General features: G+C 44.0%; 1 protein-coding gene across 2 annotated transcripts in view; it reads right to left on the bottom strand.

Moving 5' to 3' along the window:
* LOC145359954 (D(2) dopamine receptor A-like) overlaps positions 1-20,689 on the bottom strand; it is a 159,388-nt gene that overhangs the window by 11,109 nt on the left and 127,590 nt on the right. For both annotated transcript variants that reach the window (XM_080214842.1, XM_080214844.1), the window contains exons 3-5: positions 9,213-9,322; positions 6,147-6,283; positions 3,712-3,908 (exon numbers count right to left, since the gene is read on the bottom strand). In XM_080214842.1, coding sequence (XP_080070968.1) covers positions 3,712-3,908; positions 6,147-6,283; positions 9,213-9,322 — 444 coding nt within the window. The remainder of the gene's footprint in view (positions 1-3,711; positions 3,909-6,146; positions 6,284-9,212; positions 9,323-20,689) is intronic.

Here is a 20,689-nt window from a genome sequence, read left to right as displayed (position 1 = left end):
GGGAAATTCTGACATTGGACAAAATCAACAACAGTTTAGGCAAGGGTGCCTGGCATCTGGCCAATAAGTTCATGGGTAAAAGAAGGTCCCTAGTTAATGAAACCAGCTTACAAACAGAGCAGGTATATTAGAAGATACACTGGGATAAGTGAAATGAGTTCAAGTATCTCTCAAAACCAAATCAAACAGTTAACCTAAGAGTCTCAAGGTCAGAACAATGCCTTATGCTCTATGTCCAAAGGCAGAATTGGAATTGATGAGTTTTGTAGAAACAGGAGTCTTAGAGCCCATCAATATCAGTGACTGGGCAACACCTATAGTGCCTGTAATGTGACAGGACGGCGCTGCGTGTATTTGCAGAGATTTCAAGACGAAAATAAATCTCATTGTCTATGTGGATCAATATGCATTACCATTGATTGAGGGCTTGTTTCCGGGTCTGGCAGGAGGACAGAAGATCAGCAAATCGACTTGTCGCAAGCTTATCTGCAAATGCATGTTGCAGCTGAATCTCATCACTTGCTTTCCATCATCAATCATAAAGGCCTTTTCCATTACTAATGATTGTCTTTTGGAATTACATCAGCCCCGCTTTAATCCAACAGTCAATGGATCTGATCTTAAACAGTCTACAGGGGATACAACATTATCTTGATGGCATCTTAATTACAGGCTCAAGTGAACAAGAATATTTAAGTAATCTTGAAACAACCTTACAATGTCTTCAGATGCATGGTCTTCTCATCAGGAAAGATAGATGTGATTTCTTCCAGACATCCATCCAATATCTAGGCCATATCGTTGACAGCAAAGGTTTACACAAAGCACCTGAGAAGATGGAAGCTATATGGAAGCTCCACGGCCAACAAACTTAACAAAACTGAGGTCATTTCTGGGGTTCCGGGTGGCACGGTGACACAGTGGTTAGCACTGCTGCCTCAGAGCGCCAGGGACCCAGGTTTGATTCCCAACTTGGGTCATTGCCTGTGTGGAGTTTACACATTCTCCCCATGTCTGTGTGGGTTTCCTCTGGGTGCTCGGGTTTCCTCCCAGAGTCCAAAGATGTGCGGGTTAGATTAATTGGCCATGGCAAATTGCCCATTGTGACAGGGGGATCAGCAGGGTAAATGCATGGGGGTTAAGGGGATTTGGCCTGGGTGTGATTGTGGTTGGTACAGACTCGATGGGCCAAATAGCCTCCTTTTGTACTGTAGGGATTCCATAATATTATGGGAAGTTAGTCTCAAACGTCGCAACACTACTTAAACAACTGCATATCTTGTTATGTACCAAATAAGCATGGCAATGGATGCCAGATTGTGAAAAAACTTACAATGCAACTAAAGGAGTGTTGAAAAAGTCGGAAGTGTTTCTACGTTTCAAACCTAAAGTTGCCACGACAACTTGACTGTGATGCAGCTCCATATGGAGCGGCAATGTCACACATAACAGGCGGGATTTTACAGCCATGCTTGTCCCGAAACTGTAAAATCCCGCCCAAGGTCAATGGACGTTTCCACAGTCTGTCTCTTGCCCGCTCTTACTCCCATGGCAGGCAGGTCAGTAAATTTTCGGCAATTACTTTCTGGGGAAGAAAGACCAGTAGCTTTTGCATTGTGTGCTCTAACAAGTGTCGAATCAAACCATGCACAGTTACAAAAGAGCTGAGATTTGGTTTTGGATTAAGGACTAAGAAAGTTCCATCAACACCTTAATGGTCGTCACTTCACATTGCTGATGGATCACCGATCCTTTAACAATCATCTTCGAGCCATATGTAGGTATTCCATTGTTTGTTGAAAGCACATTTCAGTGATGCTCATTAATACTGTCAGCACATTTGTATGAAATCAAGTACCATCAATCTGAAAGCGATGCCAATGCTGATGCGTTGCCATGTTTACCGATACCTGCTGGACACAGACCATCAAGCATTGTTTCCAATATCTTTTACCTTACGCAGACACACAACATCCCAGTGAGTGCTGGTCAAGTCCAATGAGACACCAGAAATGATCTTGTGATGGGGGAGGTGCTGGAAACAGCGTTGGATCGGAAGTTAGCCAGAACACCTCCTGATTTATGTTTCCAGAAAATTTGAGTTGACACCACAGAGCGAATTCCTATTGTGAGGATGACAGTTTAATTCCTCCAAATTGGTGACAAGGAGTTTTGGAATAATTGCAAGAAGGAATCCCAGGTATGGTCAGAATGAAAGAATTGGTGAGAAGTTACGTCTGGTGGCCTGGACTTGGTGCCCATATCGAGGAAAAGGTCAACTGTGTCAGTCATGCACGTGGGTCAGAAACACACTGCCATTGTCCCCACTACATCCATGGCACTGGCGTAAAATACCTGGGCAGCATTTACACATAGAATTTGCTGGCTCATTCATAGGGCACATCTTCATGGTTGGTATTGATGCCCACTCAAAGTGGCCAGAAACTTTCATGATGGAATCCATCACTGTGGAACAAACCATCTAAAACCTCAATTAGATTTTCACCAGATTTAGGAAATCAGAACAAATTGTAAGTGGTAATGGACCATGGCTCACGGCTCAAGAATTCCAAGATTATCTTAAGAAGAGTGGTATCCACCCTCTGATGAATGGTTTGGCTAAAAGATTTGTCCTGTTCTTCAAGTATTCACTGAAAGTCTCCGAGGACAAAGGTTGATTAAATGACTGCCTATCTAATTTCTTGATAATGTATCGCAACTCCACACATGTGACAACACAAAATTCTCCAGCTCTACCAAAGCTGATAACCAGGGATATGGGGATAGGGCCTGGATGGGATTGTGGTCAGTGCATACTCAATGGGCCAAATGGCCTCTTTCTGCACTGTAGGGTTTTTATGATTCTTTGAACCACTTTTGATCTATTCATTGTGCAGGAGATGATGGGAAGGTCATTCAAAACAATACCTATTTCAGCAAGGGAACAAATTTTGAACATAGATATACCACCAATGAGAAGTGGATTCCTGCAACTATCTTGGCTCAAACTGGTCCACCAATTCAATTCAATTCAACTTTATTGCTATTGAATAATGCACAAATACAATTACAATGAAACAAGAGCTTGCAGGCTCCCGAGATACAAAGATAAAAGCAAATGCAAGTAGTCATTATAAAATAGTCCCAATAGTCATTAAGTGTATACATGCATGTTGCACAATATCCATTGCCTGGGATTATGTTAAAGGTTAGAGTTCAGCTGGGTAACAGTTCTGGGAGAGTGGCTGTTCTTGAGCCTGGCTGTACCGGCTTGAATGCATCTATAGCCCCTCTCAGATGGCAGGAGACAAACAGTCTATGGCTGGGGTCGGCGGGATCTCTAGTATTGCTGAGAGATTGCCGCAGATAATATTTGTGATAAATATCCTGGTTGGCTGGTAGCTGGGTGCTGATGATGTATTGGCCAGTTTTGACGACCCGTTGCAGAGATTTCTGGTCAGGAATGGAGCAACTGCCGTACTGCACACTAATGCAGTTCGACAAGATGCTGTCTATAGTGCACCAGTAGAAGTTTGAGAGAAGTTAGGGGAGATAGGTTGGTTCTCTTTAGCCGCCTCAGGAAGTATAGGCACTGATGAGCCTTCTTCACTAGGCAGGGGGAGTTGAGGGACCATGAAAGGTTCTCTGTGATGTGGAGTCACAAACGGAGCTGAACATTTTGCAACGGTTATCTTGCCGCAACAGATTTACCTTTAATGGCGCCCGGATCTCTGAGTCAAACCTGCTACTCCTCTTCGTGTTCACTCGCTTCCTCCGTTTCCGCAGCACTACGTAAATTTGGACATACACCAGCAGAGTGACGATGAAGGGAATGTAAAAGGAGAAGATGGAGGAGTAGACAACAAAGTCAGGATTGATAATGGTGCAGATGGCATCATCCCTGGTGTCTGTAATTAGAAATGATTGACGGATTATTCCCACTGTCACTGAACAGTACTGTTGCATACTATAACTCTCTAAGTTTGGCCCATTCGTGGAAAATCTAAAAGCAGAGACCACTGTTGCTAGGATCCCATTATATTATTGCTTGGATTTAACCTGCATCTCCTCCCTTCAATAATTTCAGAAGCAAAGTTGGCTGTTAGATAAATCTCTATCTTTAGCACTAAAATCGTCAACAAGGAGGTTCCATTCCCCTCATGTAAGATTTACATTTCCAGCCTCCACATGATACAGAACTTTATAGGTTTTGCAGACACTTGCAGGGAGGGATTTTCCAGCCACGCTCGCCCCACTGCTGGAAAATCCCTCCTGAGGTCAACAGGCCTTTGCATGATCCATGTCCCGCCTGCTATGATTCTTATGGCAGGCGGGACAGGAAAATTCTTCCTATTGTGTGTGGTACACGGCAGCAAATGTGATAATGATCAAGTAATTAACTTGTTTCGGTGTTGGTTGAACCTTAGGCAAGCCAGGATGTTGGGGAGAACTTCACTCTCCTTTGAATGTTGTCACGGGGCATTTATAAGGGCTGCTGATTTGATTTATTATTGTCACATGTATTAACATATTATGAAAAGTATTGTTTCTTGCACACTGTGGACAAAGCATGCCGTTCATAGAGAAGGAAATGAGAGAGTGCAGAATGTAGGATGTAGAGAAAGATCAACTTAATGCATGGTGGGTCCATTCAAAAGTCTGACAGCAGCAGGGAAGAAGCTGTTCTTGAGTCAGTTGGTCTGTGGCCTCAGACTTTTGTATCTTTTTCCCCGAAGAAAGAAGGTAGAAGAGAGAATGTACAGGGTGAATGGGGTCCTTAATTACGCAGGCCACTTTGCCGAGGCAGCGGGAAATGTAGACAGAGTCAATGGGTGGGAGGCTGGTTTAGGGGACTGGTTTAAAGTCTCATCTGAAAGGCGGCACCTCTGACAGTGTGGTAGTCCCTCATTTGGATTTTGTGTTCAAGTTTCTGAAGTATGATGTGAATCCACAACGTTCTGACAGAGCAGTGAGAGTGTTACTGAGGGAGCCATGGCTGATGCAATACCAGCCACTGGAGAATTGGAATGGCCATCATACTATCTGCCAGAATGGTGAACTGATACATCGGTATCCTTTGTCACTGGACTGCACCTTGGGATTTAATTTTCATTCATTGAAAATTATTTTGCAGAATACTAGTAGTTTTTCTTATTTCACGTGGGCTATTAGCTGTGTTAAAATATCCTAATAAGGGCTTTAATGTATTTAATGTATTAGTCAGTTTGCTATCAGGGAGATGTAAACTCTCAAAAAAAATAAGAAATGTAAGTTGCCTTAAATGGCACATAATATTTCAACCTCATCATAAATTGAGAAAGTGAAATTATCTGAATAAAATCAATTCTCTATTGGAACTATAGATTTATTTTGCTTCCTGTAAGAAGCATTTAACCTCCCATTTAACAATTGTCCCCAGTGACTGCATCAAAAGTTTTTCATTCTTTGCATACGGGCATCACCAACAAGGCAGCATTTTTTTTTGGCCTTTGAAAGAGTGAGGGTGAGTAATTTTCAAACTGGAATTGGATAAGACTTGGAGGGGAACTTGAAGTGGTAAAGGTTGTGGATTTTGAAGGATGCTGTTGAAGAAGCCTTGGTGAGTTGCTGCCGTGAATCTTGCAGTTTAGTCATGGTGTGTGAGTGTACATGGGAGGTTGCGTGTCTGTGTGTGCGTGCGCATGTGTGTGTGTGCATGTGTGTGCTCATGTGTGGACATATGTTACGTGTGTGTGGGGATTCCATAGCCTCATAGAAATCATAGTATAGAATGAAGGCTTCTATAAGTACAAATACCTGCACTAGCTATTCAACTAGTGTTCTATAATCCAAACTCATTTCTCCCCCTGCTATTTTATACTCTAGGGGTCAAATTATCCCATATCGCCCACCATGGGAACCGGAGCAGGCAAGGGGTGGACCATGGTAAGGTCTGTTAATCTTGGGCTGGATTTTCTGGTTTCAGGGCGAGACTGGAAAATCTCGCCCTATATCCTTCTTTTTCAAATACTTTAAGTTGCTTCAAGTTAACCCGAGCTGCACCTTTTGAAGATGAACATCTAACAGTACTCTGAGAAGAAACAGTACAACAACATGTCAAAATATGAAAATAAAGACATGCTTTTCAATTAGAAGCATAATGCTACCTGAATCATTCAGTCCAAATAATAACGGGCAGGATATGGCAAAGGACAAGGCCCAGACAATGGAGATCATTACGGTGACCCTGCGTTTGGAGCTGTACCGGGTATTGTAAAGCATCGGCATGGCAACAGCAGTATACCTGCACACGACACAGCTTATTAAGGAAATGGCAAAAGCATCATGTACAAAAAATATTTATGTCTGACTCCTTGCTTGCACCATTTGTTTGTGCACTTTTACATCGAAAACTTGTTAATTTTTAAATATTTGATGGCTTGGAATTTAATGTTTATCTGACCTTCCAATTGTAACGTAGTAATCAAATACAAGCAAAGCTATTTTTGACTTGTGAAGACAGAGAGGGATAGAGAGAAAGAAAGAAAAGTATAGACAGGCACGCTGAGAGAGGCACAGAAATGAGAAGCACACAGGCTGAGGTAAGTTGCCAGAATCCATTAAAGACCATAACCATCTCTCTCCATTAGAGAGAGAGAAAATTGGCTGCATAAACCTCAAGGGGCAACACTCCACGTCACACGAGGGACAAGGCAAGAAAGGAGGCCTCCATGAGCTACCACAGTTAATAAAGGATTGAGCAATGGAACTAGCTGAGGCAGGCAGGGAGTCATAGACAGATACATGCAGCTCGAGAAAGAAACATGCGCATCTTGACAAAAAAGGATTGATTTTCACTTTCACCTCCCGGGCAGTAATCCGCTCGAACAGGTCACCCATTTGTTGAAGAAATTGCCAGATTTATTCAGAACAGAAGGAGATCAATCCACCTTTCAAGCTTGGCCTACCAATCAATTGGATCATGGCTGATGTATGCCTGAGCTCCATTTACCAGCATTGGGCTCATAACCCTCCTTACCCCCTGCTTAAAAATAAATCATGATGGTTTGAGTCAAAAGGAGAGGTTGAATAGACTGGAACTTTTTCCCCTGGAGCACAGGGGTGATCTCAATGAGCGGCATAGATCAGCTAGATAGGCAACATCTTTTCCCAAAGGCAGGGGAGTCTAAAACTGAAGGGAATAGGTTTAAGATGGGAGGAGAGATACACAAAAGAGTCCAGAGTAGCAATTTTTTCACACAGAGGGTGGTGAGTGTCTGGAATGAGCTGCCAGAGGTGTCAGTAGCAGCAGGTACAATTTTATCTTTTAGAATCATAGAATTGTAGAATCCCTACGGTGCAGAAGGAGTCCATTTGGCCCATCATGTCTGCACCGACCACAATCGCACTGAGGCCCTATTTGGGTAACCCCACATATTTACCCTGTTAACCCCTTTTGTTAAAGGGTCATCTGGACTCAAAACGTCAGTTCTTTTCTCTCCTTACAGATGATGTCAGGCCTACTGAGATTTTCCAGCATTTTCTCTCTTGCCAGCATTGACAATTTGGGCTGAAGGGGCCTGTTTCCATGCTGTAAATCTCTATGACTATCTCATTTTTGAAATTTCCAATTGGCTGTCAGCCTCTTCAACTGAATGGGACAGTAAATTCCAGACTTCCAATCGCCCATATGTGAAGAACTGCTCCCTTACACCTTCCCTAAAGGGTTTAGTTCCAATTTCAAGATTGTGGACTCCCCCACCAGAGGAAGCAGTTCCCCTCTGTCTGCCCTATCTCCCCAACTCTATTATCTTAAACACTACAGTGAGAAAGGCAGGTAAACATAAGGGTGGCATAGTAGTTAGCATTACGGCCTCATAGTGCCAGGGACCCGGGTTCAATTCTAGCCTTGGGTCACTGTCTGTGTGGGGATAGTAGGTCCTCCACCTGCCTGCGGTGGGGAGATGGGCTGAATTGGGCCTGATGGGCCGAATTGCCTCCTTTTCCAATATGATGCTATGATCTATACTTGGCCAACTCAAAGGTGACTTTGGCTCTTCAATCTTCTAGGTCACTGGGTGGACCAGTACTTATTGCCCATCCCTAATTGGTATTGAACAGGGTGTCTCGCTCAGCCATTTCAAAGGGCAGTTATTGTCATGGGTTTGGAGTTACATGTAGGTCAGACTAGGTAAGGATGGCAGATTTCCTTCCCCAAAGGATATCAGTGAACCAGATGGATGTGGTTCAATGGTGAACAATGGTTTCATGGCCTTCATTTGACTTTTGTTTTATTGAATTCAAATTTCATGATCTGCTGTGGTGGGATTCAGACCCAGCTCTCTGCATTACTAGTCCACTGACAGCCACTGCGTCACGCAGAGTCACATTAGTGAACCGCACAGGGTTTTTACAACAATCAAAACTAATGGTTGTCACCTTTCTATTTTTTAATTGAATTTAAATTCCACCAACTGACTTAGTGGGATTTGAACCCATGTCCTCAGAACTTGGGTGTATAGATCACTAGCCTAGTGACAATACCACTATGCCACCATCTCCCACAAAGTGCCCTACGAGGTGACTTATCAAATCTCTCAGTTGTATCAAATCATTACCAGTGGTTAAAGAATACCATCTTCTCAGGGCAACTGTGGCTAGGTAAGAATTTTTTTTAATTCATTCATGGGACATGGGTATCACTGGCTGGCCAGCATTTATTGCCCATCCCTAGATGCCCTTGAACTGACTGGCTTGCTTGGCATTCCAGAGGACAGACAACCACATTGCTGTGGGTCTGGATTCACATGTAGGCCAGACCAGATAACAATGGCAGATTTCCTTCCCTAAAGGACATTAATGAACCGGATGGATTTTTCCAACAATCAATAATGGTTTCCTGGTGTAGATTCTTAATTTCAGATATTTTTTGTTGAATTCAAATTCCACCATCTGCCGTGGCGAGATTTGAACCCAGGTCCCTGGAGCATTAGCTGAGTTTCTACATTAATAGTCCAGTAATAATACCATCACCTCCCCCTAAATTGTGGCTTTGCCTTTGACACCAGCATCTTGAGAATGACTGAAAGATATAGACCCCTATTTGCAAGTCGCCCGCACAGTTATATCTGCAGCTGCACACATTGCCCATTAGATTAAGCTGGATATGTAAGGCTGGAAGCTGTAATCGTAAATCTACAATTGCAGAGTTATATTGTAAGCGTGTGCATTACCTGTCAATGCTAATGGCACAGAGGTTAAGGATGCTTGCTGTGCACATCATGACATCGAGAGTCACGAAAATATCACAATGGATCCTGCTGAATCTCCACTCTCCCACCACCTTGGAACGTAAAAAAAAATTCAGATCTCAGTGCAAAGGGAATTAAAAAATCTCAATTTATATTGCATATCATAACATTAAGGTGCTTTGCATGATAAGGTATCATTCTTGTTGTTATAATGCCAAACACAGCAATAGTTCTATGTCAACAATACCCTTCACACAACCATGGGTCAAACCTGCCTTGGTGGTGTTTCAAATCACATCACATAATATTTTAACTACTTGAGTTAGAAGGTGGATAGAATGCCTAAAATTCAGGAGAGGTCATTCAGCCCATCAAGTCTGCACCAACTCTCTGGCTGAGCATCTTATCCAGGCCCTCTCCCCTGCTCTATCCCCATAACCCCACACACTCACCATGGTTAATCCATCCAACCTACACACCTTTGGACACTATGGGACAATTTAGCACGGCCAATACGCCAAACCTGCACGTCTTTGGACTGTGGGAGGAAACTGGAGCACCCGGAGGAAACCCATGCAGCCACAGGGAGAGAATGTGCAAACTCCACAGATAATGACCCGAGGCTGGAATCGAACCCAGATCCCTGGCACTGTGAGGCAACCATGCTAACCACTGTGCCACTGTGCTGCCTCTCAACTTAATGCTTCATGAGAAAGACACGTTCTCCAACAATGAAGAACCCTCTCCATGAAAAATGCATTTCTACAGCTTTTTTGACTTCAGGATGTCCTGATCACTTTGCCACCATAAAAGTGGTTTTGTCGAGCTGTCATTGCTATAATGTAGGAAAACTGGTACAGCAAGATCCCACAAAGTGAATGCAATATTGGTCAGACACTTCATTTCTATGGTGTTGTTTAAGGGATAAGTTATGGCTAGGATGTTGGGGTGAATGCCCCTCCTCCACTTCACAATAGTGCAACAGGAGCTTTCACTTGGAGCTCAGAGGGCAGACGGAGCCTTGGGTTAGTGCCTAACCTGAGAAACAGTGCCTCTCACAGAGCAGCACTCCTTTGGGGTACTGCTTTGGAGACTCAGCCTGGATTTGGTGCCTAGGTTTTTGCAATGGGACAATGTGAACCCACAACATTCTGACTCAGAGGTGGGAGCATTACCACTGACCTACAGCTGACACTGCAATGACACTGGAGGGTTGTGAACATAGCCCAGTCCATCATACAAACGAACCTTCCATCCATTGAATCCATCTACTCTTCCCGCTGCCTCAGAAAAGCAGCCAGCATAATCAAGGATCCCACGCACCTCAGACATTCTCTCTGCCACCTTCATCCAGCAAGAAAAAGATACAAAATCCTGAGATCATGTACCAACTGACTCAAGAACAGCTTCTTCACTGCTGCCATCAGACTTTTGAATTGGCCTACATTGCATTAAGTTGACCTTTCTCCACACCCTAGCTATGACAGATGATTGTAATGCTACATTCTGCACTCCTTTCCATCTCTTTGAACGGTATGCTTTGTCTGTATAGCATACAAGAAACCAATGCCTCTACTTTCTCAGAAGACAAAGGAAATTTGGCATGTCAGCTACAACTCTCACCAACTTTTACAGATGCACCATAGAAAGCATTCTTTTTGGTTTTTTCACAGCTTGGTATGGGCTCCTGCTCTGCCCAAGAATGCAAGGAACTACGAAAGGTTATGAATGTGGCCCAATCCATCACGCAAACCAGCCTCCCATCTATTGACTCTGTCTACACTTCCCGCTGCCTCGGCAAAGCAACCTGCATAATTAAGGACCCAATGCACTCCAGACATTCTCTCTTCCAACTTCTTCCTTTGGAAAAAAGATACAAACGTTTGAGGTCACATACCAGTCAATTCAGAAACAGCTTCTTCCCTGCTGCTGTCAGACTTTTGAATGGACCTACCTCGCATTAAGTTGATCTTTCTCTACACCCTAGCTATGACTGCAACACTACATTTCTCCTTTCCTTCTCTATGAATGGTATGTTTTGTCTGTATAGCGTGCAAGAAACAATACTTGTCACTGTAAACAATTCATGTTTCAATAATAAATCAAATCAGATTATGAAAACAAACCCTGGGTATTAGGTAGAGGTGACCTTCAGCTTGCAGTTTGCTAATCCAAAGCAGACACAAATTGACACGAGATGATTGAGCAAAGCCATCAATAAACTGAAAACTCTTTGAGTTGAAGGAAAGGTGCAGGGCTTGGATCCTCAACACTCAGCTGAAACACTTAAGTGTCAAGGACTGGGTGACAAATTGCATTTGAACATAGTCCTTTTAGCTGTGAGGCTTCATGCTGACTGAGCGACGCACCATCAAATCTAATATATAAATGATTCCCCCCTTGCTTGTTTTATACCCTTTGCGCCAGTGGATGTCATTTGCACCAGGTTTATGGAGAAGACAGTGGCAAGATGAGTCTTCAGTTTACACACCAGGGAGTCATTTTGACTTCTGAAATGAGAAGTGCGTCATTCAATATCTCTTTTGATGCTCATTTTCATCACTGTCACTGAGATGTAAAATAAGCAACTGACCCAATATCATTTACTGTAAAATATCGGCTAATTCAAGGTTTTTAGGAGAGGTGAATTCAATCAACCGTGCGAAGAAAGTGACTATGGGAAACTTACAATCCCAGTGGATAAACCTCCTTTGTCCATTCTCCCAGTGAGCTCGTGTCTCTGTTGGCAGTGTGGGGTGTTAGGGTGTCCCACAAATTCTCACAGATTTCTTTCCTCTGAGGCACACTGTCACTTGTAAATGTAACAACGTCACTTAACTCAGTCCACCCCTCCACACAATGAAGGAATTGCTGTGGATCAGGTTGCTGTGTAGTTGCTTTATAGTGTGTTAAGACTCGCTACACTGTGTAGGATCACTAAATAAGTTAGTGCTTTATCTCTCTTACCTGGCACTGTCGCCTGGGCTTTGATTTTTGTTCTCTCTTCTCTCCCCCTTTCCCTCTCCACTTCTCTGACAGGGATTGAGGTGGGAAGCAGGAAGGGGAAGTGGACAATTGGCCAAGGTCTAGGAGACGGAGGCCCCGTCGGTGGGTGAACCTGCATACCCAGAGCAAGAGATCTGAAAATGGTCAGAAAATGGCATGGGGTTGGGGGGATGGGTGGTGATGGTGGGAGTGGTAGGTGGTGATGCAGGTTGCGAAGAGATGGTGGGGACAAACAGGTGAAAAAATATTTTAAATAATTTTCCAGCCCTTCCCACCAGTGGGATCTTCCTGTCCTGCAAAAGGTGGCCCCAGCTGGCGAGTTCCCCGGCACAGAGATGAGCAATCACACAAGATGGTGTAGACCTCGGCGGGTCTGGAAGATCCACTGCTGGCCAATGGTAGGCTGCCTCCGTCATTGGAAAGCCCACGCTGGGAGTCGAAGTTATGGCAGTGTGACTGTCACTGGAAGTGAATGCAGATGCAACTTTGTTTTACGTTATACGATAGCCTTATAGCTGGTCCCCTGATCGAGCCATTGCTGCATCCAAAACCTTCATGATTTCTCCCCTAGTTCCCTTCATTTCCCAAGAATATAGGTCACTCAGCTCAGTCCATTTGCTAATCCACAGGGCGGGATTTTCCAGCCATGCTTGCCCCAAGGCCGGAATATCCCGCCTGAGGTCAATGGACCTTTGCATGGTCCATGTCCTGTCTGATTCCCATGGCGGGTGAGTCAGGAAAATTCCACCCCCAGTCTCTGTTTAATTTCTCAAGTATCTACTTCCTCCTCATCGATTATTTTGGTCTGCGAGGGCCAGATGCTAAAGTGGAAACTGCTCTGATAGCCAAAACTATCATCCCCCTGTGAGTCCAAAGTTCATACCAACCAAAATGAGGCACAATAAAGCCTCACACACAAGCAGCAAATCACCATAATACCACACAGCTCACTTACTTACATGATAACCTGGATATTTCTCCATTTGTGGGAATTCAAAGACACACATTTAAATCTCTTTCTCCAATAAAATGTAGGTTATTCGCAAGACTGGGTAAGATCAGTGAGGTTCTGGGAATCATTTAATTCACCAGATTTCAGAAATATAAAACCAGCTAGCTTCGAAGAAATCTGTGCAAAACCTGAACTCATTCCAATGGCACAAGGAAAGCCTGTTCATTTCCCATGTGTAGTATGGATATATGAAGGATTGTTGAAACATTCTCAAACTTTCTCAAACAATATGAAAGCAAGTCTCAAAGCCAAAAAAATGTTTTTTTTTAAAGAGGTAGACTTCATCTTGTATAGCAGAGACTTGGGCTAGAAGCTATCTGAGTAGTGTCCTGTGTGCATGTGGGATATTGTTGCTGAGAGACAGAGAGAAGGGCCAAGTATCTTCATCAGAGATGGGTTGTTGGTGTTGTTGGCTGGGTCAGCATTTATTCCCCATCCCTTATTACCCATGAATGGAGTGGCTTGTTAGGTCATTTCAGATTGCTGTGGATCTGGAGTCACATGTAAGCCAGACCAGGTAAGGAAGGCAGATTTCCTTCCCTAAAGAACATGAGTGAGTGGCACAGTGGTACAGTAGTTGGGCAGCATGGTGGCACAGTGTTTAGCACTGCTGTCTCATGGTGCCAGGGACCCGGGTTCAATTCTGGCTTCGGGTCACTGTCTGTGCAGATTTTGCCCGTTCTCCCTGTGTCTGCGTGGGTTTCCTCCAGGTGTTCCGGTTTCCTCCCACAGTCTAAAGATGCGCAGGTTAGGTTGATTGGCCATGCTAAATTGACCCTTAGTGTCAGGAGGATTGGCAGGATAAATATGTGGGTTACGGGGATAGGGCCTGGGTGGGATTGTTGTTGGTACAGGCTTAATGGGCTGAATGGCCTCCTTCTACACTATAGGGATTCTATGATTCTACTGAACCAAATGTGTTTTACGATAATTGACAATAGTTTTGTGGTGACCCTGAATTCCAGACTTTTATTGAATGCAAATTTCACCACCTGCCATGGTGGGATTTGAATTCTAGTCTTTAAAACATTACCCAGGGTCTGTGAATTGCTCATTCAGTAACAATACCACTATACCACCACCTCCCTAAATGTAGATATTCCTTTCTTTGATGCTTGCAGTATAGTGATATCAATGACAAGGAGACAAATCAGATTGTGATGAATTCAGGGCTGATGTAGAGCCATGGAACCTCAGAGTGTCCAGACTGAATGTTGCTCCATTCTTAACATCACAGATTGAAGGGACATGACTAAGCAAATGCATTGAGCCAGATTTTCACTGTCATAATGAGGCGCTTGACTCCATATGAATGTCCTTGCACGCACTATTTACAGTCCTTTGAGGTGGAATTGAGATCCAGTTTAGTCCACTGGCCCCGGGAGAAGTTTGGATGTGGTCGTGAAGTGGGGTGAGTGTTGAGGCAAGCTCATGGAAAGGCCCTCCTGAGATCTCTAGGACCTTGAAGAATGTATCTCTGTTGTCCTAAACCCCATCATGTTCCCCCATCTCCTCACTTAATCCCATTCCCCCTCCATGCCACCATCCCCATTCCACAATCCCCTGCATCCTCCATGCCCATTCATGTAGTATGCACTATAGAACCAATGAGCCACATAATAAGAATGGCAAGCCACTCATGCAATTATTTGCTTTGAAACGGCTTCTTTTACAACCCTATAAATGTACAGACATGGAAAGAGTAATTCAAAGAAAGAATACTTTATTATGACCTTGTAAAGATATAAATCAAAGGAAGCAATCCACTTGCACCTTCTGAACTAATCCATTAGTGAGTCCAGGAATCATTCATAATGAGGCCATCTGTGAACTTTATCAACAGAAACATGGTACGGCTAGAACATGGAGAGGAATTTGATAAGGTTTTTAAACATGCCTTACAAAAGGTTCCCAACTCCAGACTATGGTTCACGTATGGGGCTCTGGACTGAGTGATAGCGAGTACCTGACTTCAGAAAATTGCAGGGGCTGGTAGTGAATGCAAAAAAAGTCACCCTTTCTCTATTCAATCCACCAAAACACTGTGAAAATTGTTCATTTCAATTAAACTAATTCAGCATCAGTTAATCCAACCCATGTCAAAACACTCGTTGAGAACCTCTCATGCACAACTACATTTCCCAAACAAATATTTTCCTTTAGTTTCACACACAATTGTTCCAAAAATAAGAAGCGTTATATTTGAAAGCAGGTGAAACATGATCACCCTGAACTTTAGCAAATTGAGATCTGCGAGGTTCAATGAAGGGTGAGGAAGAGAATTTTTTTTTTGTTCCAAGTACATTTTGGCATATCCGCTACGAATCTCACCAACTTTTACATATGTACCATAGAAAGCATTCCTTCTGGTTTTTTAAACAGCTGGGTATGGCTCCTGCCCTGCCCAAGGTTGCAAGGAACTACAAAAGATCATGAATGTGGCCCAATACATTAAACAAACCAGCCTCCCATCCATTAGCTCTGTCTATACTTCCACAGCCACTGCCAAAGCAGTCAGCGTAATTAAGGACTACATGTACCCCTGACATTCTCTCTTCCACCTTCTTCCACCGGGAAAACGATACAAAAGTCTGCGGTCACATACCAAATGACTCAAGAACAGTTTCTTCCCTGCTGCTGTCAGACTTTTGAATGGACTTACCTGGCATTAGTAATTAGTCTCACAACACTAGGTTAAAATCTAACAGGTTTATTTGGTAGCACGATCTTTCGGAACGTTGCCCCTTCATCAGGTGTGTGCCAGGAGTGGCATTCACCTGATGAAGAGGCAGTGCTCCAAAAGCTCATGCTACCAAATAAACCTGTTGGACTTTAACCTGGTGCTGTGAGACTACCAACTGTGCCTACCCCAGTCCAACACTGGCAACTCCACATCACACCTTGCATTAAGTTGATCTTTCTCGACACCCTAGCTATGACTGTAACACTACGTTCTGCACTCTCTGCTTTCCTTCTCTACGTACAGTATATTTTGCCTGTGTAGCGTGCAAAAAACAATACTTTTCACTTATGTTAATACATGTGATAACGATAAATCAAATCAAATCAAATCTTCAATGCCCATTACAGAAAAAAATACTTGTATAACTGTGATATAATGGACTGGATTTTCACAAACCTGAAAATGGGCAATGGGAATCTGGGAATTGGATCCCACCTGCCATTTTTAAAAGCCTGGAGTCTGTGAAAATCCAGCCCATTATATCACAGTTATACAAGCATTTTGTTCCTGTGATGGACATTGAAGATGTGCTTGGAATAAAGAAAAACAATCCTCTTCCTCACCCTTTATTGAATCTCGCAGATCTCAATTTGCTAAGGTTCAGGATGATAAGGTTTCACCTGCTTCCAAATATAATGCTTCTTATTTCTGGAACAATTGAGTGTGAAACTCAGGGAAAGTATTTGTTTGGGAAATGTGGTTATGCATGAGAGGTTCTCAGTGACTGTTTTGATATGGGTTGGATTATCTGATGCTGAATTAGTTTAATTGAAATGAACAATTTTCACGGTGTTTTGGTGGATTGGATGGAGAAAGAATGACTTGTGAAGCACTGATTGAAACTGTATGTTACAGGAAGCCTGGAATTAACAAAATTAATTTGCTGTGATTGAATCATTTCCACTGATTATATTGCAGTATTTTCAGGTTCTGGCAATTCCCTTATGGAGACGGTTCTGTGTGTTTGCTATGTAACATTGTGATCCCCTTTAAATGCAGAACTGCCTCTCCACAAAGCAGTTCTGTAGTAGATTGAGACTCCTGGCACTGCGGACTTCACTGCATTTATTCAGTGACAACTCCTATTTTTATTAATTTGTGGGACATGGGCATTGCTGCTGGGCCAGCATTTATTGCCCATCCCTCGTTGCCAGAGGGCAGTTGAGAGTCAACCACATTGCTGTGGCTCTGGGTCTGGCTCACATGTAGGCCAGACCGAGTAAGGATGACAGATTTCCTTCCCTAAAAGACATTAGTGAACCAGATGACTATTTCCGACAATGGTTTCATGGTCATCAGTAGATTTCAGACTTTTTTTTATTGAATTCAAATTCCATCATCTGCTGTGGCGGGATTCGAATTCAAGTCCTCAGAACTTAGCTGAGTTTCTGTATTAATAGTCTAGCTAAAATACGACTTCACCATCACTGGGAAACGTACCTGCTAATGCAAGCACTGTTCAAGAATTGCACCTTTCTTTTTAGAATTGTACAACGCACTTCCCTACCTGTGCAATGCACCCCCCCCAACCCCCTAACCCCAGCCCCCTGCCGCTTTGGCGGTGCAGTGGCATAGTGGTTAGCACTGCTGCCTCACAGCACCAGGGGTCTGGGTTCAATTCCAGCCTTGGGTTACTGTCTGTGTAGAGTTTGTACATTCTCCCCATGTCTACGTGGGTTTCCTCCGATGCTCCGGTTTCCTCCCACACACCAAAAGACATACTGGTTAGGTTGATTGGCCTTGCTAAATTAACCCAAGTGTCAGGGGGATGAGCAGGGTAAATACGAAGGGTTATGGGAATAAGGCTGGGTGAGATTGTGGTTGGTGCAGCCTAGATAGGCCGAATGGCCTCCATCTGCACTTTAGTGATACTACGATCCCCTCCCCCAGGGTTTGTACCCCGATATTGAAGGAAAACCTACGCAAGCCAGAAATATTGAAACTGCACCTCCAGCATGTGTGAGCAATTGGAGAAAACCAAGCTAGCAACTCAACTGTCAACACTGCCAGTATCACCAACTCTGCCACTGCATTCTCTTCTAACTGTTACCGATTCAGTAAATCTTATTTCACATCTTCCAAGGATAGTTCTTTTCTTCAACAGAGCTATTTACCGAGTTGCTTCTTGATATGACCTTCAGCACACGGGCATCCAAGAGGTCATGTCAAGGACAGTGGTAATTATCTGGGAATCAAAGACATTAAATGATTTTTTTTTCTCTATACTTTGCTGAACAGCGAGGCTGGGAAAATGTCAGAAATTACAAGTTACCCTTCGGTGTTCAACTCTTAAAGAGCAAATGAAATCCATTGCATCGCGCTCTGGATTCTAATTTTACCTCCAACATCGTTCTTTGTTACACTGCTGTTACAAATTGCGGCTGACCCTGTTTCACTAACTAATCTGCGGCCTCTCTCGGCATCACAACACGCCTTCTGCAATTACAGGCACTGTGTGACAGGAGCTTCGGGCCTCCGAGCATTTGGGGCTGCAACTCTGGACTTTAATTACACCGTGTCATTTTCCATGAGACTTCACTTTAATATGGATTTATCAAGAAAGACGGTGAGGGAGGAAAGGCCAGGGCGTGCACATAATGTGTGTCCCAGAGCTAAGATGGGTCGAGAGAGAAACACTAGATAATACTTGGATTTTAACCCTTTGGAATCATTTCCCAACTTTGCCTCAGTATGTGCCAGCTGCCTTTCTCTCATGATCACAGAAGTTTATATATTAGTCATAACTAACATTAACACTGCAATGAAGTTACTGTGAAATTCCGCTAGTTGCCACAGACTAGCGCCTGTTTCTGTCAATGCATCTAACTAGCACATCTTTCGGACTGTGGGAAGAAACCAGAGCACCCAGAGGAAACCCATGCAGACATGGGGAGAACATGCAAACTCCACACAGAAAGTGACCCAAGCCGGGAATTGAACTGGGTTGCTGGAGCTGTGAAGCAGCAGTGCTAACAACTGCACCCCACAATGGCACAGAGTGGTACAATGGCACAGAATGAATTAGGGCGGAATTCTTCCATCTGGGATAAGGTGGGGGCGAGGACATGGAGGGCGCAATTTTCCCATCCCACCCAGGACGGGAATTGTAGCAGGCGGGAACAGACCATGCAAAGGGCCGTTGAACTTGGGCACGATTTTCTGACAATGAAGCATGGCTGGAAAACCCTGCCTGGAGTGCTTCCCGCTGTGGAGGCAGGCAGGAAACCACACTATATCTTCCAGCCCTGACCTCATTAATAATGCACCCGGGGGGTTAGCACCATATTTCGTGGTGGAGCGGGCATGATTGCCCTAGTCCTGCCATCAGATTTGGGTACCATATTGATCAGGCGCCCAATATCACTGACCCACTGCTGAAGAATGAAGATGGACCTCTTGAAAAAGAATGTGGGCAGGATTTTACAGCCTTGTTCGTCCGAAACCGTAGAACCCTGCCCGAGGTCAACGGACCTTTCCATTGTCCGCTCCTCGCCCGTTCCGATTCCTGTGGTGGTAAAATTCCAGCCAGTGGATCTCCAGGCACTCTGAGGCTGGAAGATGGATCTCCACAATTAAAGTGACTCTGGAAAATCCGTCTTTAGATGCAGCCCCCTCTCACTGCTGTGGTGTTCCGGGGTCCTGGGTTACGGATGGCCTCCCTCCTGTAATCAGAAGGCAGCGCCAAGCTTTGCTCAGGTGTGGCCCCACTTCTGCATGCCATGTTGTTCTCAGCTGGTGTTTTCCTGCTGGCGTCGTGGAGGATCAGGCGTGGATGGAAAATTCCAGTCGGGCCTTTATCTACATCTCATTGCAGGGTCAGTTTCACTCTGGCCTCCAGTGGTTTCCCAATCCGCCAAGATGAGCACCAACAGAAGATCCCATGAGAAATTCACGCCAGTGTAAAACTAATTTTTATTCTCACGTCAAACACTCCCCACCTGCCATTAAATCCACCAACGAGGCCACGGGAGAATTCTGCAGGTAGAATTTGGAACTGTTATGGACAGGGGAGGGCTTAATTTAAAAATTTTGATTTGTCCTTTTACCTCCTGTCTATAAACAGAAATGTGACTTGATTTTGACTTCTCCCCTTTGGTGTAATGTATCATCCCAAACTCTTAGTTTTGGGGTGATCCAATTTCTACTAATAGCCCCACTGCAAACTTGAGATAGGGTAAGCTCAGAGGGTTAGTTTATTCGGGCACTCAAATACGGGAGGTCACAATTTTGGCTCCTTTTCACAATACAATTAAAGAGCAATAGAGAAAGCAAGCTTTATTGTGCAAAGACCACAGAGTAAAGAATTATTCTTTCACCTGTGGCCAGGGTCCTGAATCAAGTTCCAGTGGCATGTTCATTCATCAAGCTTAGCAAGCCGAACTGACACCAGATAGTTCCCTTTTTCCCCAGGGTTGATTTCCACACTGAGATAAGCATGCACCAAGGAATCAGTCTTGTAGTTGTTGTTACAGAAGTTCCAATAGAAACAGTGTAGATGGGACCAGGTATTTAAACCTGGACACAGTCCCTCTTCAGTGCTGCTACTTGTAGACAGAAAGATTGCAGATTTGAGTTCTGCAGTTCCACAAGGCAATATTACGGATTCCATCAGCTAAAGGGGTCATGTCACAAGGCTCCCATCTCACCACTTGATCTTTCACAAAAGGTGTATATCCCTCTCTCTGGTTCCTGAGATTG

The sequence above is a fragment of the Carcharhinus amblyrhynchos genome, chromosome 29 (genome assembly GCF_965287045.1).
Source record: "Carcharhinus amblyrhynchos chromosome 29, sCarAmb.v2.hapA, whole genome shotgun sequence".
In the NCBI taxonomy this organism is placed as follows: Eukaryota; Metazoa; Chordata; class Chondrichthyes; order Carcharhiniformes; family Carcharhinidae; genus Carcharhinus; species Carcharhinus amblyrhynchos.
This window is presented reverse-complemented; position numbering and strand designations above follow the sequence as displayed.